Consider the following 27,706-nt stretch of genomic DNA (forward strand, 5'->3'; position numbering starts at 1 on the left):
ACAATTCAGAACGGTTATGACGACCCAACAGCCTTCGTGAGCCCGTGCGGGAAAGAGGACAGGCTCACTATTTCCAAACAGCTATTCTCTTCTATCACCTTAAACATTCTTTATGACTGCTCTCAGTGACCCTGTATTGCTTTGTGTACAGAGGCCAGTGGAAGAAACTGTTTAAAGGGAAAGTTCACCCAAAAATGCAAAAAAGAAAAAAGGCCATTATATATATATAAACAAATCTAAAAGGATTGGATTATAATATGCAAGTCATGCAGACTAGTTTTATGATACGTAGATGAAGCTTCACATTATAAATCACCATCTATTTAGTGCTGCATTGAAAACAGCTCGTCCTGTTTCATGGGAGAAAAAAAAAACACAATCCAGAGTGAATAAATGATTTTAAAAATCATCATTCTTGGGTGAACTATTCCTGTAAGTTCAGGAAGATTTATGTGCACTGGAAGTAAAAAAAAGTTTTTCGAATGCAAGTGAACTGAACGTTTTCCAGACGAGGATCCTTTGTCACCGGTTGGCTGGTGCATAATGCTGGTTTCGGTGTTATGCTGATGTGAGAGTGCAAATGCAGTGGTCCATCTATTGTTACACTAATTCGGCCACTCTCTTAACTAACGGCGAGTCTAAACTGGATCCGAGACACCTGCGTCCGCGGCTTCTGCTACGGTCGATCACTGCCTGCGCTTGTCTCCTTCTGGGCTCGCGGTGCCTTTCGACTACAACTAAGCGCTAATGTACCATGCCATTCACAACAATAAAAAAATGTAAAAAGAAACATTCACAACAATAAAAATAATGCCAAAGGAAGTAAGGAGGATTCCTCCACGTGGGGCGTTTGAACTGGCGGCAGGTAAAGAGGCAGCTTTGTGGTGGCATACAAAACGACAGCTTCCTCTGCGTTGCTTCCCTCCGTATTGCATACATGCGTACATGTGGGAGTGTGAAAGTAGTTTACAACAATACACAATTAAATTAAAAAAAGAGCATCCAGACAGATTGAACGAAACTCAAAGTGTGAGACTCCATGTTGGGACTGGTAGCACCCGGGGAACTGGCTCGAGGGGTGTGTGGCAAAGGTTTGCTTAGGCAAAGTACATGGTCCTCAGGGTGTCGTGGTGAATCTGCACGGCTTTGGCCAGCGCCTGGGGATCCCGACCGTTACTCTGTCCCGAGACGTGACTGCCTTCCCCGCTATAAACACAGACAACCAGACAACGTCCAAACTGATATTACATGCATTAGAATATCAAAAGTGACAGTTCAGTCACTTATAATGTTAAATATTCAAATAAATGCTGTTCTTTTGAACGTTCTATTAAAATGTATCACAGTTTCCCCCAAAAAATAAGCAACACAACTGTTTTCAACAATTGATAATAATCAGAAATGTTTCTTGAGCAGTAAATCAGCGTATTAGAATGATTTCTGAAGATCATGTGACACTGAAGACTGGAGGAATGATGCTGAAAATTCAGCTGCGCATCACAAAAATAAATTAAATTGTACAACATATTCAAATAGAAAACAGTGATTATAAATTGTAATAATATTTCGAAATTTTACTGTATTTTTGGATCAAATAAATACAAAGCAAAAAAGCTGGTGAGCTCACTACCTAAACAGCATTTTTTTGGCATCCTACTGATTGCATTGTTTTATTTTATTTATGCATTCTTGTCTTTTCTTCTTTTTAGCACGTTTTTTTACATTCTTGTGAATCTTTTACTGTTATTTTTTTTAAGCCATTTCATGTAAAGCACTTTGAGTTACCACTGTTTATTAAATGTACTATATTAATACTTTTGTAAGCGTACAGTATACTATTGCCTTGCTTGTAAGGGATATATTTTTAATCTCATTGAAAACTTGAAGAATTGCATGCATATCCTTTCAGGAAAGGCATGTAAACATGTAAAGTGAAAGAAATGTTGATTATAAACAATTAATATTTATTCAATACTGAAAGTTTCCACAACAAAACGTCCCAATATATCTCAATCAGTATTATAATTTAGTATTTCAAACTGCAGTGTAAAATAAAAAAAATATTTATTAGGCCTATAATTATTAAATATTCATTATTTTAATATTTTATATTTATTAAAATATAATATTCCATATTTTAATAATTAATTATATTATAACAATAATAAGTCCTATATATATATATATGTGCATGCCTATATATAAATAATTAAAACTCTTTCTAAAAATGTATTTGAATAATTTATTATTCTTATTTATTTGCATGTCATGCAACAGTTAAATAGCAGCTAATGCATTTGAGTAACATTTCAACTACAGATGCTCTTGATCTTGGCCTCACCTGTCGTGCTCTTTATCCACCAGATGGTATCGGGCACGGAAAGCCACGAGTCGGGCGTAGTACGCAGGCGCTGGGATGGAGACGGAACGGGTGCAGCGCACATATGTGTGGCACAACTGGTAGGTGAGAATCTGCAGCTCGTCCGCTGTGAAGCGATTGTCGTCCCACAGGACGTAGTAGTGTGAGGGTCGACTGGTGCCCTGAGACGAGGAGCACAGAACATCACACCACAGTCACAGACACACGGTCATGAATGATTGTTTGCGCCGAGTCTTTTTGAGCTCACCTGAATACCTGCATGACTGCACAGGTAGAAGTCAAACTCGAACGGATGCGTGATGCTGGTGTCCACCGTAGTTCCTGCTGGGATGTTCCCGCTCTTCCCGATCTGATTAGAATCAAGATTGCGAAATTAGCCTAAACTATATTTACTTAAAAAAAACAAATAAATAAAAAAAATCCTTGTTACTTGAAATAAAAATAGAGAACCTTAACTGAAAATATATAAATATATAAACATTTTATTTCAATATTATAGACAATATTTTTCATTTTCATTTAAAGATGAAGTACTAAAATAACTCAAACTAAATGAAGAATAACTAAAACATGACTTCAAAATAAAATAAAGTAATTAAAATAAAATAAAAGATGAAAAGTCCAGCAATGGTTGAATTACAAATACATTTTTAATTTTTACATTTTAATTTAACTTACTTTTTTTTTTTTAAGTATTCATTTAAAACATTTTAATTTTAATTTTAGCATTTATTTAAGCTATTTTAAATGAACATTTCTAAAAAAAATTACAATAGACTGAAGTACTAAAATACCTCTAAAACCATAAAAAATGATAAAATAATAAAAATTATAATAATTTGAATAAATAAAATAAAGTCGTTTTAAAAATCTGTTCTGTTTTAGCTAGTTGTGGAGGCAACAATCCTCATCTTTGTTTGTAAGTTGAAGTTAAAAATTAATAAATACTATGAAGACAAAATAAACAAAACAAATAAAATTGCAGAACACAGCATAAATACTAAAATTCTAATAAAAACTAAAATCACTTTCAGTAAATGAACATAATAGTGCTGTCAAACGATTAATCACATCCAAAATAAAAGTTTTTGTTTACATACTGTATGTATGGGTACTGTTTATTTATTGTATATATAATAATATATATAATATGTATATATAAACACACAAACACACTTAAACACAGTATATATTTAGAAAATATAAATATATTTAATATATAGACAGCCTATTTTTCTTAAATATATACATGCATTTGTTTGTATGTATATATACTTAATAAATAAACTTATTTTGGATGCGATAAATCATGATTAAATTCTGTTTTAACTCACTCTTTCAGATTTATCGGCGCAGAAGAGGCGTGTGTGGTGGCGTTTCTGCACTACTACGTAGGTGATGCCCGGCTGGTAGTCCTTCTCCAGCTTGATGCAGGCGTCTCTGATGGCCAACAGCTCGTAGTGCAGGATCTACACAAGCATGCCACATTTATGATTTCCATTTCAAATAAAAGCTGTTCTTTTCAACTTTCTATTCAGCAAAGAATCAAGGTTTCCACAAAGATATGAAGCAGCAACCCTGATAATAATCAGAAATGTTTCTAGATCAGTAAATCATCATATCAGAATGATTTCTGAAGATCATGTGACACTGAGGACTGGAGGAATGATGTTGAAAATTCAGCTGCGCATCTCAGAAATAAATTACATTTGAACAGATATTCAAATAGAAAACGGTTATTTTAAACTGCAATAATATTTCACAATTTTACAGTATTTTTGATCAGATAAATACAGCCTAAGTGAGCTGTATAGAACCATAATAGTGCTTACTTGTGGTAACTGTCCTTCTGGCACGCCGTCCCTGTAGAAGATGATTCTGGTGGGTTTGAAGCGGGTGGACTTGTAGAACTGAATCAGTAACTCTCGCACCATGTAGGACAGGTCTTCAATGATCTCCTGTCTGGGTCGCTGAACTCGAACTGTAGCGCAGTACCTGCTGGGATGAGCGTCCATACTGCCCACCACCTACACACAGGAGTCACGTTATATCAGAAGAGCATGCTACATTAAAAATGAGGTTCAATAAAAATCAGGAAAAATCCAAGTTAATTTGAAAAACAGTTACATGTATTTAAATGCTGATCAGATATGCTACTATTCAAAGGTTTGGAGTCAGTAAGTGTTTTTATCATTTTTGCATTAATTGATCAAAAATAAAGTAAAATTGTTTAATATTATTGCAATTCAATATAAGTGTTTTCTATTGCAATATATTGTAAAATGTAATTTATTTCTGTGATGCGCAGCTGTATTTTCAGCATCATTCCTCCAGTCTTCATTGTCACATGATCTTCAGAAATCATTCTGATATACTGATTTACTGATCTAGAAACGTGTCTGATTATCATCAATGTTAAAAACACTTGTGCTGCTCAATATTTTTGTGGAAAGTGTGATGCATTTTATTTTTCAGGATTCTTTGACGACCAGAAAGTTCAAAAGAACAGCATTTAAGTGAAATAGAAATCTTTTGAAACATTATAAATGTCAACGTAATGCGTTTTTGCTGATTAAAAACAGTAATTCATAAAAATCTTACTGACCCCGAACTTTTGAATGCCAAATGTATGTATCAGACTAAATAATAATAAATAAATAAATACATTTAAGTGGCACAAATCAGAGACCAAAAAAAAAAAAAATGTTGGTGTTCACACACAAGCAACACGAGAGAAACATCCAAAGGGGTGGCAAATGTGGACTTTTGGGATGGATTTTTACCTAGCAACCAACCAGAATATTTAAAATGACCAAGAAATAAGCTATGAAACAATAAGAAGAAAGAACGTGACACAGCTGTTTTAAACGTTAAACAAAAACATCAGAGCAATCAGTGAAACAATGCTGAGTCCAGAAATCTGCTGCCCCCTGGTTGCAGTTCATCAGCCTCTGGAAAGGTTCTGGAGTCTGTCTGCGTGACTCAGGCCTTTGTCACCATCGCTTGGCAACTGGTGAAAGACACGCTTACAAGTGGTTGCATGCACAGGGCGGGAGTGACATCATTTCCTTTGCATCTGTGAGTCACCGGTGAGCCATTTTCCCTTTTTTAAAGCTCTCGTCCTCTCTTTCACTCGGCCACAAAGAGCAGCAGGCTGGTAATCACAGCCTTCGGATTAAGACTCAAATGAAGTGGCTTTCGCCTCAGGTTGGGTTTCTAGAGAGCTGTGTTACATTTCTATAACTTCATTATGTCCTGGATCAATAATAGCTGCTCTTGTTATAAAACACATCTGATGACTAGTCCATTCAAGAAAGCTGCTCGAGGAAATTATCATGCAGTTTTGTATATCTAGTTTTAAAACTATGCAAATTGAATTAGGCAGTGTATAATTGTAAATATGGCATGCATTAAAATGAAGTAGGCGATATAAAAATAGAGCCATTGCTGATAAAGGAACAATTTCAGCTCATCAACAATAGCTTCAGTAGATGGGGACACACCTTCTGACTAATGAATCTCTGCCATGTACCTCATCGCTTGCAGTTAATGATTATTATTTATAAAAACTGTTTCATAGAGTTTGCACCTACAAAACGTGATTTCTAGCTTATAAAATAAAGAATAAGATAGAAAATTTAAAAATAAATAAATACATTTACATTTAAAAAAATCCATGATATCTCTCAAAATCATTTATCCAAGTCTGAAAAACACAAATTCTCATCATAATGTCTACATAAACTGCTTTTCAAAAGTTGTTTTTTAATGTAAAAAAATGCTCATCAAGGCTACATTTATTTGATCAAATATACAGTAAATATTGTGAAATATTATTACAATTTAAATTAACTGTTCTATATTTGAATATATCTAAAAATGCTATTTATTCTGTGACGTAAAGCTGAATCTTCAGCATCATAACATACATTTTTGATCAATATAAAGCATTCTTGCTGAATAAAAGTATTAATTTGTTTTAAAGAAAATCTTACTGACCTCAAACGTTTGAAAAGTGATGATGTTCAAATGCAGTGTGTGTGCTCGTGTTTTGTGTCATATCAGGACACAACTCTGTATAATGACATGGGTATGACACAGGTATTACAAGGAGAGGGTGACTTATGAGGACATAACCCATGTGTCCATTTTTCAAAACCCTTATAAATCATACAGAAGGAGTTTTTTTGAGAAAGAAAAAATGCACAAAGTTTCCTGTGAGGGTTAGGGTTAGGTGTAGGGCCATAGAAGATACAGTTTGTACAGTATAAAAACCATTATGGCTATGGGATGTCCCCATTTTTCACAAAAACAAACGTGTGTGTGTGTGTGGTGCTCACTGCAGTAATAGACGGCTTCTTCCCATCACCAGCCGGTGGGTGAGTGACATCTGCTCCGAGGAAGATCACCGGCTGCTGGAACACTGCCGATCTGTGAAAAGGTATAAATAAAATCTCAAGCTACACTACCCTGGATCAAATAAATACAGGCTTGGTGAGCAGAAGAGTAGTGTAAAGTAGAGTAGTGGAAATCTAAACCACGCTCTCACCGTTGATGCGGCACCAGGATGTTGTTGATGCCGCCGAGTTTGACGTTGATCTTGAGGCAGAGGTTGGAGAGCGTCTGAGGGGAGGTTTTCACCACGTTCTTCACCTGAACACACTGAGTGGCCATTCCCAGAAGAGTGTCTCCCACACGCTTGACCTCGGCTGCACAGATCACACGTGTGTTATTAGTCTGAGGGCGTCTGGCAGGAGGACGGGACGGGACGCTCTGCTCCGTGTGTGACCCTCTTACCGTAGACGGGGGTTTTTCCGGGCAGGATGACGATGATGAGCTGCAGGCCGGAGTAAGTGTTCTTCAGGTGTCTGAACATGGGCTCCACGCTGTCGGCTCCCTGTGCGTACTTACAGAAACACGGCTGACCCTGGATCGGCATCCCAGCGTCCTTCGAGATCTTACGCAGCTGGTCCGTGAAGTTCCTGAGGAAGACATCTTCACTTTAACACCAGAGTATTCGTAGCTGATTTATTAGCATGCAATATTTTTTTTATAATTATCAAGGTTGAAAACAGTTGTGATGCTTAATATATATATATATATATATACATACCGTATATATATATATATATTTTTTTACATGTTTAAAATGTTATTTTGATATTTATTTTAGGAAAAGAACAGTTAATTAGAAGGTTCATTTTCATTTTTTTTTATTCCATTTTCATTGGTCACATTCCCAGGGTTTTGACCAATTCAATATTACAATAAAATAATAATTGACATGATTTTATTGTGATTATTGATTGTTGTATTGAGATTAAGGTCATATCGTGATTTGTTAAATACGAATATCAAACAAAATAAGAAACAGGGTTAAAACAGTTAACTAAAACTGAAATCATAAAAAGCATTTTGGTTGCTTAAAATAAAAAACTTTAACTGAAATAAAATAAAACAAACAATCAGATTTTAATTTAGTAATGTTTTAAAAACTGAAATTAAAAAAATGTAAAACTACACAGACATACAGTATGTAAAAAAAAAAAAAAAAAAAAAAAATTACTCAAACTTAAATTAAAATTAAAATCAAAAAATAAAACTGTCACAGTATCTGGGTTGTGTTCCCTGGGTTTCCACTAGGTGTCCTCCTTTTCCACGGTGTCTATCATATTATCACTTCCTGTCTCCTTATGTGGTCACCTTCCTCCTTGTTTAGTTAATTGATTGTTCCCCACCTGTCTCCTGTTTTCCCATTATCCTTTTGTGTATTTATACCTGGTCTGTCTGAGTCTTTGTCACGGAGTCCTTGTTGTTTGCGTGATACTTCCCTGAGTCTGCTCTTAGTGTATGTTCTTGTTCTTGTTATGTTTTTTGGATTTTCTGGTTTTGACCCTGCCTGGACTGTTTGCCCCTTTTGGATTGCCCCTCAATAAACATCGTACCTGCATTTGGATCTCTCCCGTGTTTCTTGTATCACCGTACGTGACAAAAACTATCTATAACAGTATGTCAATGATACTAAAATAACAGTGATAAGAAATTGATTGAAATTATACTTTAAAATAAATCAAGTAATACAAATAATTATAATCTGTTACATAAATATTTATGTCTTCATTTGTAAACAGTAATCCATTGATCTTTTATTTTTATATCAAAATATGTGCTGCGAGTTTCAGAGCGAATCTTAGCTCAATGTATTGAAGCTACGCATCTCTATCATGAACTACATTTGTTAATGCTTCTCTTAAAACCAGTAAAGTATATATTTTAGGGCTGAAACGATTCCTCGAGTAACTCGATTACAAAAAATGATCGAGGCAAATTCCTCTGCCTCGAAGCCTCTTTTAATTTATTTTAAATCTCACATCAGGTTCTTTCGCAATGATTTTTTTAATGTGACACAACGCGTTTATGTCACCCACAAAGCGGAAGGAGACACAAGCGCGGAGTCTGAAGTCGCATACTGTAAGGAGTCAAACGTCAAGAGAACGTTGTGGCGTGTGTCCATTGCAAGATAGAGCTGGCATACCACAACTAGGGCCCTGTGTTTTTCCGCGATGCAGAAAACGCGGAGGGAATCGCGGAATCCAGTCATAAAAACAGAATTTACAGTTAAACGCGGAATGGTACGGAATTTGCCAAATTTTGAATGAATTAATCAAAAATAGGTCATTGCACTTACATCAAATCATGATATGGACTAATATCTGTAAATATTAAGCCGGAACAGTCTATTTAAATATGAATCCTGCATGTTCTGCGTGTCTCTGTTAATGAATGGAGCAGAAGCACGTCTTCCTTTATTAACACACTGAAGCGCGTGTGACACTCCGGTGATTTCAGCGTCTGCTGTCTCACTAAATAAGAACGTGAACACATGAACAACATCTCCAGAACTGCTCTGACAGTCACTTTATGAGCATTTGACCGTCTGATTTGAGTAAAACTAGCGACACATAACATACACAGAGCTGTAAAGGTACGTCAACCCGTCAAAATAAAAGTCCGGTTAAAGACTATTGTTCAGCAGAATGTACATAGCCTACTGCTAAAAAAAAAAAAAATCAAACAATTTTTTTTTTAAAGGTTTAATCACACAACATTTCTTCCATGTTTTATTTTTAATAGTAAATCCCCTTTGTTTACCAAAAAGTTAAGTTAATTTCAATAATTAAAAGATAAATTAAATTAATGTTTTATGTGTTTAATGTTTAATGTGCATCTCAGAAAATGCTTTATTTAAAACTCCAACTGAATGGCACTTAAATGCACTAAATTCATCTGTCAACTTTCTTGTCATTGTTCACAGTACAAGTACAGACTAATTAATTTTTTATTTTTGATGATTGCATTCCATTCTATGCATTTAAAAAATAAAAATATTTTTTTTCTAAAAAAGGAAACTTAGTTGTTCATTTTAAGAGGCCTGTGACGGTCACGGAGGGACCGCACGTTCAACATGTACGTTAATACGCACAAACACACACCGAGACTGTTTGGTGATACAAGAGTTTATTGTAATTATTGATCAGAGAGTGAATAAAATACCTGCAACCCTCAGGCCACACTCTCCACTGCAGAAACAAACACAGACTACCTTCCATTACAAAGACATTCACGTTTATACTGGTGGCCAGCACCATTACCACATGTGGAGGGACAAACTCACAGAAAACACTTTACACATGTTCCCTTAAATGTACAGATTGGCATGATGTTCTACTTAATAAATTTACTTTGATGTTATTAATTCGTTCACATTAAACAGGAAATAACAGCAACAACTCGGCCACGTTGCCCCTGAAACCCCCACGCTCAATTAATACATGGTAGATTCCCAGCCTACGCGGAACCAATAATCCCTGCCATTGTTTCTTACCAGGACTCACGGGACAAACGCTACACGGGAACAATACACATAGTTTACAGGTATTTCATTCACTCTCTGATCAATAATTACAATAAACTCTTGTATCATCAAACAGTCTCGGTGTGTGTTTGTGCGTATTAACGTCCATGTTGAACGTGCGGTCGCTCCGTGACCGTCACAAGACCCAGGAGTCTTATTTTCTCTTGCAAAATTAATATTGCACTTTAATTAAGCAAAAACACATTTTATCCGATTACTCGATTAATCGATGGAAATACTCGATTACTAAAATATTCGATAGCTACAGCCCTAATATATTTATTTAGTCAAATATAATTAAAATATCACAATTCTTACTGACCTCAAACTTCTAAATGATGGTGTATGTATTAGATTAAAAACTACATTTCAAAGTGGCATAAATCAAATGCCAAATACGTTTTTTTACCATTTATACACATGCAACAAGCTCCAATATATGGAGGGGGGGGATCTATGGGAACTTTTAGAATGGGTTTTTTCATCCATCACCTAACAACCAACCAGAATGCTAAAAATGACTAAATAAAATCTATAAAACAATAACAAGAAACATAAACTGTAGCTTTGAGTGAAAACACCAGAGGAATGCAAGTTAGTCAAAAATGCAAATACTGCAGAACGGACAAGTGTGTCTGTAGGAAACCTGCAGGGGACGTACAGAAAGGTGAGTTTCCTTACTTGAGCACCTCTTCCCGACACTGTTTCTGTGGAGCGAAGCAAGCGATGGCCCACACTTTGATCTCGATACCGTTGAAGAACTGCTTTCCCCTCATATCCCACACACCCTGGTTAGGAGTCGCAATGGCACGATTCTGTGAGAGAGAGAGAGAGTTTAGAAATCCTCCACTGGAGGTGATGATGTGTCAGACACTTTTCTCTCAGGTGACTTATACTGCCAGACAAAGGTTGGGAGTAAGAAAGATGTTTGATGTTTTCGAAAGAAGTCTCTTCTGCTCGCCGAGGCTGCGTTTCTTTGATTAAAACAGTAATATTGTGAAATATTATTACAATTTCAAATGACTATTTTCTATTGTAATATATTGTAAACTGTAATTCATTTCAGCTAAATTTTCAGCTTCATTACTCCAGTCTTCAGTGTCACATGATCTTCAGAAATCATTCCGATTTGCTGTTAAAGAAACATTTCTGACTATTATAATCAATGTTTTATATTTTTGAGGAAATTCATTTTTGATTTAGATTTTTTAGAATTCTTCTCTTTTCAAAAGAACAGCATTTACTTTGAAATGCAATCTTTACACTAACATTATAAATGTCTTTACCGTCAATTTAACGTGTCACTGTTAAATAAAAATATTCATTATTTTCTTTTTTCTGTTATTTATTTATTTTATTCTCTTACTAACCCTAAACTAAATATAATAATAAATGTTTCTAGATCAGTAAATCAGTATATCAGAATGATTTCTGAAGATCATGTGACACTGAAGACTGGAGGAATGATGCTGAAAATACACCTTTGGTCAATCCGTCTTCTCTGTTAAAGTAGTGGAGAAGTGGAATTCAATACCCACAAACATTAGAAACTCAGGAAGTTTTGCAGTATTTAAAGCCAGCCTCAAAATTGCTATATTTCACAAAACGGCTGTATTTTGGATCAAATAAATGAAGCCTTTGTGAGCAGAAGAGACTTCTTTTGAAACATTTTTAAATATATATACAGTATATTCCAAACTTTTGAGCGGTAGTGCATGAACCCACTACCTCGGCATTGCAAGCATTATGTTTGCGCAGCAAGAACAGGAAGAAGAACAGGAGCTGTCTGAGCTTCAGATTGAGTAAAACAGATCTTACTCGACCGCCGTACTGCAGGATGGGAGCAGGAAGCACTCTCCCCGTCACCTCGGCCATGTCGTCCTTCACCTTGATCCCAAACTCTTGAATGTAGGGATCCAGATTAAAGTTAGCGTTCTTCATCTGAACAGAAAGGAAAAAAATATATGCAAGATTATGAAAATGCCCCTCAAACATGAAACTGCATTCACAACCCATTTTACTTCCACAAATGTGCGATAGTTGAGAATAAGGAAAAATTATCTCCATTTTATAGGAACTGATATGAAAATTGGGCATTACATATCAGAATGCTTGAGAAGTAAGACAGCTTGATTATGTTTGAAAAGAGGCAGAGCAATTTATTGCATTTTCACAAAAGCTTTTTTATTTGGAATAACGTACACTGATGAACTGTACTCATAAAATAAAAAAAGTAAACGATTTCTTAATTTACTTGCTATGTTTTGCAATGTATCATAAAATTCAAAGGAAATCTGCTCATTAAAGCTGTTGTAATGAAAATATACAATAAAGTTTTTGAAATTAAATCATATTTTAACAGTTAACAAAACTCAAAAAAATAAAATAAAAAAATGGAGCGTCGACAGATCTGTCTGATAAATTTGGAAATCTCAAAAGCCAAACTTTCTGTGCAGGTTTAGCTGCTGAACAGTTAATAATCTCAAAATGATCTAGTGTAGACCTGGTGACCTTTTGGTTAAATTGTTCAAAAACGTGGTGATCTCAGTTCACGTCACGTGGACATTAATTATGATGTCACTTCATGCTCATGTCAACAAAATCCAAGGAAGCTGTGAGGATGTCATCTGCAGTCATTCTCTCCAAAAAAGGAAAGGCAAACGGCTAAAATGGGCTGATTCTATGACCACAAACCTTTAAATTAGGACGATTCTGGATTTAATGCAAGTCATCACACAAAATTTGATCATCTTTGTAAAAACAAACAAGAAATGTGGAAAACACTTTTTTTTCGTCAGTGTACAAAGAGCAAGCACTGGCTTTCATCAAAAGTGCATTTCTGTCAGAAGAGGTTTTATCTGATATTTACTAGAGATGAGAAAATGAAGGAATTTAGTGCATTTGGTTCTGGTTTTATTCTTTTAACACTTCATCTCAGAACATTTTTTTAAAGAAGTGAAATCATTCTGAATAAGCTTTTACCGAGGTACAGATCAAATGAATATCAGTGATAGGAATTCGACGGCCTGCCACAGATGCTGAGCTGCACTGAAGTGATTTGGTATTTATTAACACCATTTCAGTAAATGAATTACATGTTTTCTTAATTTACATTTAAGTTCAATCTGTAAAGCTTAAAATGCTGCAACCATGTTTTTATGGCAAAGTTCTGGCATCCACAGTTGCAGGTTTTTTTAATCAACATGTTCATCAAATACAACATGACCTGGATCATATTCAGTAATATTTCTCAATTACCATTTCACTCTGTATCATTAGGCAGTTTTCATTTATACGCGGTTAGTGTTATTTTTCATATATATACACTTACATATGTATGGAAGCCCGTTTCTGCCACTGAAAAAATTTCATAAAATAAAAAAAATGAAAAGGTTATTGTGACTCTTTATCTCACAATTCTGTGAAATCAATTGCAAAAGCAATTGCGAGTAATTTGTTTCTCAGAACTTGGAGTTAATATCGCACAGTTATGACTTTTTAACGCACATTTTTGAGTTTATATCAGGCAATTCTGAGAAAAAAAGTCAGAACTGTGAGATAAAATGTCGCAATGACCTTTTTTATTTACTTGGCGGAAATGTGCTTCCATACATATGAGATCGCTCATTTCCATGTCTTCCTCATCTGTGTTTTTGCACTTTTTTAGACTCATTCAGGAGATGCGTAATAGCGCCCCCGAGTGTATATCAGTCAAAACGCAGAGACATGGAAACTTCCGAAGCACTGTCTCATAATTAACGGTGTTTGACAGGGAAAGAGTTAACCATGAATTTTACTGAATCATTCTACATGCAAACAGCAATAAAGTTATAAATATATAATTATTATATAATTTGTCAGTGCATTTAAGATACTCATAAATTAATCCAGAATATTATTTTACAAGATGCATTTTTTCTTATCATTTACAAATATCGTGATTTTATCAAATGTTTTGAATATGTATTTATCTGATCTTGGCTATTATTATGGTTCCTTTGACTGAACAATTTTAACAGCAAGCCATTTAATAGCAAATGGTTAACTTTTAAAATATGTTTTTGAATACATGCATAAATACTTTTTCTAGATTTTCCAGAATATTCTTTTAAAGGATTTTAAAACAAGTACAAATGTTGTGATTTTTTAAATGTAACAAATTACTAATATTGTGAATATATATGTATATGTTGTTGACCTATTTGGCAATAATGGTTAAAATAAGCTTTTCTTTGATTGCTTAACTGTTAAGATGCCCACCACGTATCATCAAAAGGCTGAAAAACATGCATTTCTTTCTTTCTTTCTGCAGTATTTTTTGAGCTCTATATTATCCTATGGGTAAAATACTCTGGCTATGTAATCATGACAACAATGCACTAGCCAGTGCTCACTGTATGTAAAGCTGGCATGTTTCCCACATGCACACTAGAGGTCCGCACTCACCAGTCTGCTGATCTCCTCCTGTCGGTCTGGAGCTGATCTCGCTGTGGCTTTAATCATGGTGGACGTCTGATTATCTGTCAGTTTCTTGATGCACCGCTGCCCTGCTACAATATTACACACCTACAAGAACAGCAAACCATATGAGAACAGAGAAGTTCGTCTCTGTCCGTTCTGAGAGTGTGTGTGTGTGACAGCACTGACCTCCAGGGGCAGGTAGGTGTGTTTCTGCTCCTGGCCCACCTGGAGACAGGGCAGGTGAGGGTACTTGAGCTGCAGGTTGTACTTCTGCTTGAAGTATTGAGCCACGGTACATTCCACCGTCTGTCCGCTCTCAAGCTGCAGGGGAAACCTGGAGACACGAGCGACGGGACATTATCAGACTTATTTGACGGCAGAATAAAAAAATGCATTTCATACAAACATAGAAGTAACTGTTAAATAAGAGGGTTAACTAAAATTTAAAGCATAAAAAAAAAACTTTTTTGATACCTGAATTAAATGTTAACTGAAAAAAAAAAAAAATATATATATATATAAACAATTTTATTTTAGCTAGTTTCCAAAGCAACGTATTTTCTTTTCATTTGATGTACTAAAATATCTAAACCGATAAAATCTCTAAATATCTAAATCTATAAAGGCATTTTCAACAACAAATTCAAATAGTAGAATAATTATATCATTATATAATGATATAATTATTCTACTATTTGAATTTGTTGTTCAAATATGAACATTTCAATGGTGTCTGTAATAAAAACCTGTTTTCCTGTGAGATTTATTCAAACAAACATTAAGTAATAAAGACAACACAATGAGTAAAAATATATTGAATATGTCAAATGGACACATTTAGCAAATCCTTTATTTACAGACACACTGACAAGCCAAAATGCTAATTAAACGTCATAGTTTCGGTCAATCTTCTGAAACCACGGATGCTGAAGGCTTCAGAGAAGGTTTCGCAGCACAATACTCACGTTTGGTGACTAGCAGGGCGACGTGTGACGTTACAGACACGATACTTTCTTTTCATTTGCCCACAGTGTGTAACCTCCACCTTCAGACCTGACACCAACAAAACACGAGTTAAACAGTGCTATGAAAGCTTGTTAGTGTCATTTTTGACGTTTTTAATCATAACTGTATATATTTCCGGTGTCTGATTCAATTGACCGACAATACGTCTGTCTTATGTTGTTTCATGCATGCACCTTATTTAGCAGTTTTCTGCAACAGATCCAGCACCATTTATGCAGAGTTAAGCAAATAAACTGGATGCCACTTCCAGCTAATTACAGTCTTCAGTGTTAGACTAAAATCAAATCCGGATCCACAACAGTTCCTCTTGGAATGCATGAAGATGATCAGAATTCAGGATTGCATCATTCGATTTTTAAATCGATGTGTGTGTAAAAGCATGATATCAAAATGACTCATCCAAGACAAAGCCACGGCAGGACGCTGAGATCATCCAGTGACTTCACCGGATCTCAAACTATTAGGGGCCCAATGGAACACATATTCATAATGAAATTTTCAATCCTGGTCTTTCTGTTCGCTATGCATGTGTAGTGAACGAATGCAGTGTTGTTTTAACCACTGCATGTGCAGAACTTCTGTGTGTGGAAAGTAATATGAAATACACACATCTAAATAGGGCTGGGTGATATCAGAAAAATATGATCATGATATTCCATATCATACTATATCGATATTTTCATGCATTGATTGTGACGTGAATTCCACATGCCTTGTAGAATGAATGTAAACATTACTTATTTGTTCACAATTAAAAAGTAGCTATAAATCCCCACAAAACTTGTTTTATTTTTCCACTAAATTCTGAGTTGTTTTATTTTTTATCAACAACACTGGATTATGTATTCTAAAAAAATCTTAAAATGTATTAAAAATTAAACAATAACAATAAATCTACAACAAAACTTTGCATTTGTATTTTTTTGACAAATAAGGTGCTGCACAACAGAACTAAAAAAAAAAAAGATAAATATATTAAAAATAGATTCTGACTAAAATAAGGTGGCAGAATTTCAAATCTACTCCCCTATTTACAACACAACCATAAAGTGCGGTAAAAGAAGTGTGATGCAGCAGGTTGAAACAATATAGACAGACCTTCTGATTTCGAATCAGAATCATAGTATGTCCAGTAAACCTTTAATAATAAAAAAAGCAATTATATGAAATCATACCAAAGCCACATTATTGCCAAACTTTTTGTGTAATGGTTAACACCTATAAAACACTTTCTAATGGTTGTCAGGCTGTTACTGTACAGTTCCTAAAGGTGTTCTGAGTAGTGGTTGCCAGGGTATTTTGTTTTGATTCTTAGAATGTTGCTAAGGCGTTCAGAAAGCCACCTTTTATCTCCTTGGTGAAACGGACCCTCTGCGAGTCGGTGAGCGTCTTCGGCTGCTCGTCGATGTTGCGGATGTCCAGAACTTCACACATGAACTCAATGACAGGCTGAGCTTTATAAAAGGCTGTTGCAGATACTGAGAAGAACGAAGATGGAGAGTTTGAATGTACATGGCACAATGAGCAATGAAGAGATAAAAGACCTCTGTCATACCGTCAATGTTGAGCATCATCTTCCACATGGCCGGCCGGACGGACTGATGGAAGCCGAACCAGACCTCTCTTCCTCCACCCAGAGGATGATAGTAGCCTTCAGGAGGGGAAAAGAAGGAGCGTCCCACTGGGGTGTACCTGCAGATGGGACGGTCAGCCACAACAGTTAAGACAGTAAAGCATAAAGGTTCCAGTAAACCAATGCATGTTTAAAAGGAGTTGAATTTGTTCAGCTTCAGGAATGACATTTGAAAACTGAGCCTGATTTGATTTAATCCGATTCAATTTCAAATTGTGCATTTGTAGGATTATGTTAATGGTTCTTCTAATGTGTCTTAGATTATATATATAAATATATAAAAAAGGACAAACTTATTATGATTGCTTATTGCACCAAAAACAAAAAAGTTACCATAGTAAATGTTTAAAGTTAAGCATTAAATTAATGCTGTCAAACGATTAATCGCAATTAATCGCATCCATAATAATTTTTTTTACATAATATATATGTATATTTATTATGGATATATAAATCGAAACACATGCTTGTATACATTTAAGAACAATATGTTATGTTCATATATTAAATACATTTATATATAATATAAAATAAAAGAATATGAATATATAAATGTAAATACACCGTGTGTGTATATTTATAAATACATGGTAAATATACACAGTACTGTACACATACATATATAATGTAAACAAAAACTTTTATTTTGAATGCACACAATCACGATTAATCGTTTGAAAGCCCTACTTTAAATACAGGCTACATGGAACATAACAAATAGTGCTGTCCCAATAATAATAAAAACAGAATTTTAAAATGATTTCATTTATTTCAATATGTTTTCTTGGTCTAGAAATAACAATTATAAAATTCCCCATAATTTCCAGGTTCTCCATGACTCTTAATTTAATGCATTTATAGTAATTGAATGCATAAAAAAAAAAAAAAAAAATTAATGATGCTTTCCCAAATGATGATCCATTCCGTTTCTAACATGTAAAATCTTTTCTTGACAAAAACAAATGATTTACATTTCAAAATTATTATGGTTGACTAAAACGAAAACCTTAAAAGACAATAGTTTTGTTATATGAAATTTTACTTGTTTTACTTCAGTTAGCCTGGCAACATTAGTTATTTTCATTTAATTAAACTTATACTGAAATAACCTAACAAAATTATTATTTAGCAAATCCAACAAAATTACTGAAACTTTAAATTTAAAATATACAACTTGTAAGATATAAAAATTATTCATTTATCTCAACTATACTAAAATTACACAAAGATTAAATACTTCACATTACATGCTATAACTCAAGATTGACACGGACTGTATGCATCGGCAGAATTGATGGCAGTGAGAAAACGAGTGAATTGATAAGTCTGTGAGCAGCGTACCTCATGGAGGCCAGGTGTCTCATGGCCACGTCGAGGGCTTGCACAGAGTCCAGCGGGACCTGTAGACGTCCGCTGACCAGCGTCTCCTGAAGCAGCCGCCACGACACCTTGGCTAGCCAGTGAATGGACACTTTAAAGATGCGATCCTTCCCCTCGCCGGGGATGGTCACCTCGAAATCAACCTACAACATCAGACGAGAGGCCCAGGAGGACAACAGCATCAAACTGATTACAGTACATAATTAACAATCAAGGCTAGGGATAAAAACTATAGAACAAAAATTAAGTTGAGTTTTAGAACTGAATCACTGAATCAGATAGTTTGAACTGATTCACAAAAATTTATCAAAGCTTAGAATGGAACCTTAATGAAAGGAACATGTAAGAAATTTGTAGGATTTTCACAATGCTTAACCCTGTAAAACCTGACAGCTGAATTATAAAAGACAAAATCTAAAACAAAGTTTTCATGCGTGCTTGTTGTTGAGCATCATATTTCATGCACAAATCATGGGATTTTATGGCTCACAGAATCTGATATAGTGTGATCGTGGAGGAAAAAATAGTCAATTTTATTCAGAGGCCCAAATGTAGTAAATATTTGCAATTTGTTGCAGATGCTCACAAAACGTGATGAAATTCTGATGCTTACAAAAAAACTGTTTAGCAGATACTTACCTAAAATTATATGAATATCAGTCGTCACTCTTTATCTCTAATAATGTCTTAGTAAGATAATATTTAAATAGTATGGTGATTGAAACATAATTCAATACAATACAATGATGATTGAGAGATGAACACTTTTTAGAAGACTTGCAACTCTTTCTAAAAAAAAAAAAAAAATGATGTGTGGATAATCAAGTAAACTTAAGATGCTTCAGTCCAGCTTTATATGGTTCAAATGGTCTCCCCAGGAATCACTATGAATATATGGTGATTGTTATTTGCTGTGAATATGGCAAACCAATATCTTATCAAGCAGCTATTTTACATACCTTTTCGCTGCCTATAGGTAATGCTAAAACAGTGTAGATATTCTTCTTCCCATCATACACTGGCTTCCGGTCACCAAAGAGCTGCGGCTTGAAATGTTGGACCATGTACTCCACAACCTCCCTGCGAAGAGTCACATTTAAAAGACTGACATATTCAGCAAACCTGATCTGAACATTATTTTGTGACGATTAGAGACTGTATGTGACACTGTATGTTTGTGATGATAATTGCACTCCAAGGTTGCAATTATTTAATGAAGAATATTGCGAAATATTACTACAATTTCATATTTTAATATATTTTCAAATGTAATTTATTTCTGTGTTAAAGCTGTATTTTCAGCATCATTACTCCAGTCCTCAGTGTCACATAAACCTTCAGAAATCATGATAATATGCTGATTTTACTGCTCGAGAAACATTTCTGATTATTATCAATGTTGAAAATGGTTGTGCTGCTTCATATTTTTGTGGAAAGCTCAAAAGAACAGCGTTTATTTGAAAGTGACATATTTTGTAAATTATTATAAATGTATTTACTGTCACTTTTGAACAATTTAATGTGTCACTGCTGAACAAATGTATTAATTAAAAAAAATCGTAAAAATTAATTAATAAAAATCTGACTGCACAATTTTGATTATAATAATTATAATGTATTATACAGTTTTTAAAATAATTTCAATACTTTTATTTGTTGTATTTTTATGATTTTGTTAAACTTAGAATAAAAAAAATAAAAAAATGTGAACAAAAGGCAATGAAAATGTTTTATGTACTTCCATACACTGAATCTCTCTCTCTCTCTCTATATATATATATATATATATATATATATATATATGAGTGTGTGTTTGTGTGTTTGTGTAAGAACAACCAATGAGCTGTAACAGATAACTTCACTGTGTAGTAAAAAAAAACTGTGCTTTTTACATTACTAGCATCCTTTTCTGCCTCAGGATGTGTTTGATATTTAAGGGTCTGATGGGAATGTATTGCACAGAATTGGGCTCAGATCCGCCCATGCACTGGTGACACAATGATGTCACTTTCACACTCACGTGTCGAGAATAAACCAGATTAAGTTGCATTTAACTCAGAAGGCAGACAGCTCGGTTGAACTGAAAATACAGTTACAGGATGAACAGAATTCAAGCATAGCCTGTGCATGTCTACAGTAACATTTCATTTGTAAAAACCTTTTCAGGGGAGAACAGCATGAGGAGGTTCCTTTCTAGGTCACACTTTATATAACTGAGGCAGCTGAAATATTTTGGCCATGCAAATCTGCAAGCTTTGATTCTACTGACCCCTATGATTTTAGAGAAACAGCTAATGATAGGGGAAACTTTAACTCAATTCATACTGAGGAATGACTAAGCCTGTCAAGATTATTACATAATCAAAAGTTAAACCTGACGCTTCGTCATCTTGAAATACTTTGATAGCTAAGAAAAAAAATAACTAGCCAAATTTAGTCTGAATTTCAAGTTATTCAACACTAACATCTGGTCTTGGTGACAATGTGAATGCAAAGTGTACTAAGACTAAAGTGGAACAAATATAATATTTTTCGTGTCAATCTACCTCAGATTCCAAAATCAGTGTGAAGAAATGAATACGCTTTTAGCTTTATAATTGTAAGTTTTCATTTTAATTCGTCATTTAATTCGACATTTTAAAAAGTCTTTTGGCTTTAATTTATATTATTTTCAGTTTAGTCATTTTAGTACTTCAATTTATTATTATTTTATTTCAGTTACTTTTTTTTATTTCAGTTAGAAAGGGTATTATTTCTAATTATTATTCTATTATTTTTGTGGGTTTTTTTATATATCATTTTTTTTCCATCTAATATTTTAATTTTTCACCTTTCGTTTTGATAATTTATGTAATTCTACCTCTGATTCCAAATACAGTGTGGGGAAAATTTTTCTTTTCTTTTTATATTTTCATATTTTAAGATGTTCACATTTTAGTAGTTTTGTGACATGGTTTTGTTATTTTTGTTATGTTTTAAATATTTCTATTGAGCTTATTTGTTTGTATATCTTAGTTCTATATTTATTTTTATTTCAGTTAGTAGTTTAAGTTTAGTACTTAAACATGTTTATTTCACTTAACATTTCTAATTTTAATTCGAGTTTTTATCCATTATTTATATTTTATTTAAGTAAAAAGAAAATTGTCTATAGACTAAAATGAAAAAAAAAAATAACCTTCATCAATCAAATACATGTGATTCTTCCTCTGATTCCAAATACAGTGTGGGGGAATATTACTTTAAGTGAAAATGTATTTGTATGCCAATTAATATTAAGCATGACCCCGGACCACAAAACCTCGAGTATACATTTTTCCAAGATTTATAAATCATCTGAAAGCTGAATAAATAAGCTTTTCAAAATCCAATACACTGCATGGGTCAAAATTATAGATTTTTCTTTTATGCCAAAAATCTGTAGGATATTAAGTAAAGATCATGTTCCATGAAGATATTTAGTAAATTTCCTGCCGTATATATATCAAAACTTAACATACATTGCTCAGAACTTCATTTGGATAACTTTAGAGGCTATTTTTTTGAATATTTAGATTTTTTTGCTCCCTCGGATTCCAGATTTTATAATAATTTTATCTCGACCAAATGTTGTCTGATCCTAACAAACCATACATTAATGAAAAAGCTTATTTATTAAGCTTTCAGATGATGTATACAACTCACTTTCGAAAAATTGACCCCTATGACTGCTTTTGTGCTCCGAGGTAACATATACAGAATGGGTGTCTAGGAATGATTGTGGACGTTTGAGACGAAGAGGCATTTACCTGTTGACCCGTCGAGGACACTTATCGGGTTTGATGTCCACTTCATAGTGGAACACATCCATTTTGGGGATTTCCACCTCAAAGTAGTTAGCAAGCAGCTTGATGGGTTTGCCGACGGTGCCCATGCCCGGCCTGCGGGGCGCCTGAAACACCTGCTGCAGGGGAGGGGGGTACGGCCCGGTGGGCACTGCGGACGAGAGACAGACAGACAGACAGACAGAGAGAGAGAGAGAAGTCATTAAGCAGATAGGAGGTTATAAGAGCGGGACACACTGAAAGGAGGAGTTCAGGGGGAGTTTGAGGGATTATGGGACTAGAGATATGGTGACAGGAGTGTGTATGTAAAGAGGACAAAAGCAGGGAAAGGAACAAAGAGGATGGCGACTAAAAAGGGAAGGGGGTTGGAAGGCAAAAAACTGAAAAAGAATGGAGGATCCGGATAAAAGTATACTTAAGAGTGAACTCAAAACTAGCGTGCAATCGACAGCCATTCTGACCATCGTTCAATAATCAGAGCAAGCAGCGCAGTTTATTTCCAACACTTGTCTAGTGTTTGGCCACATTAAACAAGATGTGGAAGATATAGATATAAATACATAAACAAATACAAAAAATAATTAAACACAGTATAGAAATAATATAATGTGCATTGAAATCATATCAAAATTTGGTCTTTTTTTTTAAATTACATAGCTATAAAGAAAATATTAACATATGCATATATATGCAAATATAATAGATGCAATGACTACAATCTATGATTTTATATCATAATATAAGTATGGTTTGAGATGAATAAAAATACTTGAACGATTCAAAGCAAAGATTGAATAATTAAAAAACTAATAAATCAGTGTGAATCCTCCAAACAGTCAACTTGATCTCTAAACTCTTGACTGGGTGACATTAATGAACTTCAGATTAATACTATATTAATGTAGTAAGTTGTTACTGGCAACCAATCATAAACTCTTAATGAAACTCTCAAAGTTCTGCATTGGCATGCATTGCTTGGGACACGTCCTGCTCTGTATTTTCACATCACTGCATGTGTCTTTGACTCCAGCTGTGATGCTGAATAATAAACAATAACATATAAACATGTACAGTTAGGATAACAAAATAAACAGACGTATTAACGTTTAAAATGGAGGAGAAAACGTATTCCATATGTGTTGTTGTTGATGTTAAAGCTCACGTGTCCAATCAAACACTACTTTGTTTTGCCGGAAATGTATTTGTCACTTTGCTAGTCAAATTAGACAGATGTCAGTGTGACAGGCCCTCGTCCTCTAAACCATCTACAAATACAGACAATGAATCACAGACTGCAAGAAATCATAAACATTATAAAGCTTTTCATGTTAGTCATTTTTAATATTCTTGTGTCCTAGTGTCAGAATATGAAACTGAAATCATACTAAAATATTACACTATTTATTACTATTTTAAATAAAACTATATTTGTTTTTTGTGCTTTTATTGTTTTTTTCTCATTTATTTTTATTTCAATTTCCATTATAGTTGACTAAAACTAAAATCATAAACTTTTCGTTACTTTAAAAAAATAAAAAAACTTTATTCAAAAAAGCTTAAATCATCTCTGCTTAGTTTAGGTAGATTAAATCACAAATGACTAGCACTAAAGTACAAATTAATAAAAAAATAGACATTTTTATTTTAGTACTCAATTTTACTTATTACTGTATTTCAGTTAGTTGCCAAGGTAACCTTTTTCCCATATATTTATAGTTTATTTTAGCTTTATATGAATAAACGAAAAATATTTTTGTTTACAACAACACTTGTTGGGTCTGTGCAGATCATGATAATTTTAATGCATTTCAGTGTTTAGATTTTTGCATGTTAAAATATTTAATTTTATTTCAAATTGATGCGTAGAGAGTGAGACAGACATTTATTACTAAGACTATAGACTTTTATTACATGCTTTTTCATTTTTATTTTCTTTTTACTGAATATTTCTATTTAAGCATAATTTACATTAATTTCAGTTTTATTTTTACTAATTTTATTATTTAAACAAACATTTTTTTTCCGCTTTACTCTCATAAACAAAACTATATTTATAGCTTTTGTTTACAATAACAATGGTTGGGTCTGTGTAGATAATGATAACACTTCTCAGTGTTGTTGTTTTTTTATTATGGATATAAGTCTTTTTTTTTTCAATGTTATTTATTCCCATAGAGACAGATAATTATTAGTAAATCACTCTTAGGTTGATGTTGTTTCAACACAGATATGTTTGAGCATATAAACCAGCCTATAACACAACAACATTCCAGCAATGGCTATTTTTGGGAAACACGTTTGAAAACAGTCATTTTGCGACTCATGTCTGTGACGTTAGTGGTACAGAAATTACACACACCAACGTTTTGATAACCAGTTTTGTTTTCCAAAGTAATCTGCATCCTGATCCAAAACTATTTGCGAAGCACTAATTTTAAGCATGGATGCCTTTAACCTCTCTGAAGAAACACTCCCTCCATCATAACAAAGACCCCAGCTGCCCTCCGTCCCGAACAGGGGGAGCCGGAGCAGAGGAGCCCCCCTTCACCTCCACATCAGCACACACAAACACAGGGGCCCCCAAACATTCCCAGCCTCTCTATAGCAACCACAAAGCAACACACATTGTCATGGAGATCAGGAGACTAGGGATATGTGGGGGTTTCAGGAGAGCCGGACCTTGGCCTTATTCATCGCATAGTGTCAGCGAGCACCTCGATATTACGCCGAGACAAGGTCATCAATCCTATCCTACACGGCCTGCTTTATAGCTCGCCTGTGATTTAAGAGGCACTTCGGAGAACTCTCGTACGCTTTTTTTCTGCAGGATATATACTCTGCTAAGTCTTGATCAATGACTAACTCTATGTTCCTACAGCAGAGCGAATCAATGCAGGCAGCGGCAGATGGCTAGAAATGAAGCCAGATCTCAAGAAACCAGTTAACAATGGCGGCTCTCTGTTAGGGCTGGCTGATAGATACACACACATATAGATAGATGGCTATATATAGATGTGTACATAACATGTTTGCTGCTGAGAGAAGACTAAGCATCATTGGGAATATTGTGAGATTTGCCTGCTACATTTACTAAAGGCTTTAGTCCAGCTCTATATCTGCTTCTTATGCCAAAGAAATTCAACATTTACAATATATTTGCAATTATTTTGATAGGGTTATAATAATATTAACACTTTACAATAAAGTTAACAAAACATCGAAAGCATTAATTAATCTTAATTCATGTTAATTTTAACACGTACCAATACATTTTCACCAATACATAAGTGAACTATATTAGATTAGTTGACATTGCACTAAAAATAAAAAATAAATATATTTTATCAGCCCTGCTGTCCATACTAAGGAAAGCAGAAGTAGGCAGAACTGTGACAGAGGAGCAGAACCAATATTTTGGTCTGGAGTCCCAGATGTCCTGCTATTGAGGGCTCAAGAGCATAACGCACTGAAGTGTGCAAGATCCACAGAGACGCCACCTGGCCAGTGCACAGCCCCTGTGACCCTTCCCCTGCCGCTCATTAATAAAGGCCACCCTCAGAGTCACACAAACATCTACATCAACACGTTTTGCTCTAGCAATGTGGCCTTTTCATGAGTAGGGTCTCTGATATACAAAACTATTGAACACAAGTGACTAAAAAGAGAGCGATCACAATGACAAATGACATTTTTTAAAAGTTAAAGCCTACAAAAATAATAATAATTTCAAAACAGGTTTCTCAAACAATCCTGCCCAACTGCTATTGGTCAGAGCAACAGATAGTCCCGCCCCAAACTCACAGCACTGGCTGAGTCAATGTTTTGGTGTAGTAATGCTCAAACAAACAATTCAATGTAAAAAAAAAAAAAAGTAAATAAAGTTATTTTGTAAATGTTGTCGAGCTCAGATTTAAATCTGAAAGTCTGATTTCCAAGGAAACACTTTAACACCAAAAACTGTCAAATGGAACAAAAACAATGAGCAGGATTTAGTATTTTACATGGTTTCTTATTTTCCAGGATCAGAAATCGTTTTAACCATTTCACACATCCAATGCAACCTTAGGTCAAACTGACAATTTTTCTTCTCTTGACATCTTTTGAAATTTTTTATAATTTGTCAAATTAAATCAAATCATATTCCCAAAACCCACAGCAGCAGCCAGGCAGCTTTTACCCCTCCTAATATAAATCATTCAACTGGTCTTATGCATTTATACTGTTAATGGAAGTGAAATTGGTAACATTGGACTGAGCCACATTTTAACAGGATCAATAAAGACCCCTGGGGGTCACTTTCCCCTGCTGCATCTGCTGAAGGCGGGCTTCAAGCTCATGTCTTCCCACGACCCCTGACCTGGGAAAATCTTCCGTATTATTTTCCCTTAAGCACATATAAACAATCCTACACCTTTACATTATCTTCCAGATTTCACCTAGTAGTGAACATTCTAATAAACGGTAGAATAGTTTCTTCTGAAATGATACAATGTGTGCTTGCGGAATGTTACAATGTATCCTTAGAGAATGTCACAGTGTCATCACGGAATGTTACAATTTATCCTTATGGAATGATACAATGTGTAGCAATAATAAGATTAGGAAACGTAAGATTCGAAACAACTTAAAAGATCCGAACCCACCAGCGCCAGATGGTCCCGGCTCCATCGCATCCACTGAGCCCCAAAGGGTTCACAAAATCCCGGATGCCCAATCTCCACGGCGCCCGGCCCTGCAGGCTGGAAGCGTCCCCGACTTCCAGCCTTCTTCCCTGGGCGAGCAGGATCGTCTCCGCCGCCGCCGCTGGAGTCCACAAACCCGCAGGAGTTGAGAGAGAAACAAAAGCACCTTAGTTCCGATCCGTGACGACCCGCTGCTCCAGGCTCTGTCCGGGTCGGGCTGCAGTGTTTTGGGGTTGTTGTGCCTCCTGCTCAACGTTTAAACAGGATCCACCAGCTGAACAAAAACGCTCGACCCCTCCGTCACCCCCCCACAGACCGAGAGCCCTTCTTCTCCGTCTCCTTCTTCTTCTTTTCCTTCCACTGCTGAGATTCTTAACTGTAACTGGTCTGTTTTGTGCTCGCCCC

The 27,706-nt window shown here is 34.9% G+C and overlaps 1 protein-coding gene across 1 annotated transcript; it reads right to left on the reverse strand.

Annotated features, from left to right (window-relative positions):
- Window positions 1-227: 227 nt before the first annotated feature.
- Window positions 228-27,706, reverse strand: ago1 (argonaute RISC component 1). The gene is made up of 19 exons (XM_059568538.1): window positions 27,263-27,706; window positions 22,584-22,770; window positions 19,755-19,875; window positions 18,757-18,938; window positions 17,338-17,474; window positions 17,126-17,260; window positions 15,722-15,809; window positions 14,943-15,090; window positions 14,742-14,861; window positions 12,114-12,236; window positions 10,977-11,110; window positions 7,178-7,362; window positions 6,930-7,089; window positions 6,721-6,811; window positions 4,213-4,407; window positions 3,715-3,849; window positions 2,628-2,729; window positions 2,342-2,541; window positions 228-1,206 (listed from the first exon to the last, which is right to left on the reverse strand). Exons 1-19 carry the CDS (start codon window positions 27,285-27,287, stop codon window positions 1,098-1,100), a joined length of 2,577 nt encoding a protein of 858 aa, XP_059424521.1. The 5' UTR covers window positions 27,288-27,706; the 3' UTR covers window positions 228-1,097.

The sequence above is a fragment of the Carassius carassius genome, chromosome 15 (assembly GCF_963082965.1).
Source record: "Carassius carassius chromosome 15, fCarCar2.1, whole genome shotgun sequence".
Classification (NCBI taxonomy): Eukaryota; Metazoa; Chordata; class Actinopteri; order Cypriniformes; family Cyprinidae; genus Carassius; species Carassius carassius.

What these genes read in the sequence shown, in the direction of transcription:
- ago1 (XM_059568538.1), bottom strand. Translation starts at nt 27,287, where the DNA reads ATGGAGCCGGGACCATCTGGCGCTG. An exon ending in AGACACCTGGCCTCCATGAG is followed by an intron (nt 17,475 to 18,756) that starts GTACGCTGCTCA and finishes TCCCATCTGCAG; the next exon opens with GTACACCCCAGTGGGACGCT. An exon ending in GATGATGCTCAACATTGACG is followed by an intron (nt 17,261 to 17,337) that starts GTATGACAGAGG and finishes CGTTCTTCTCAG; the next exon opens with TATCTGCAACAGCCTTTTAT.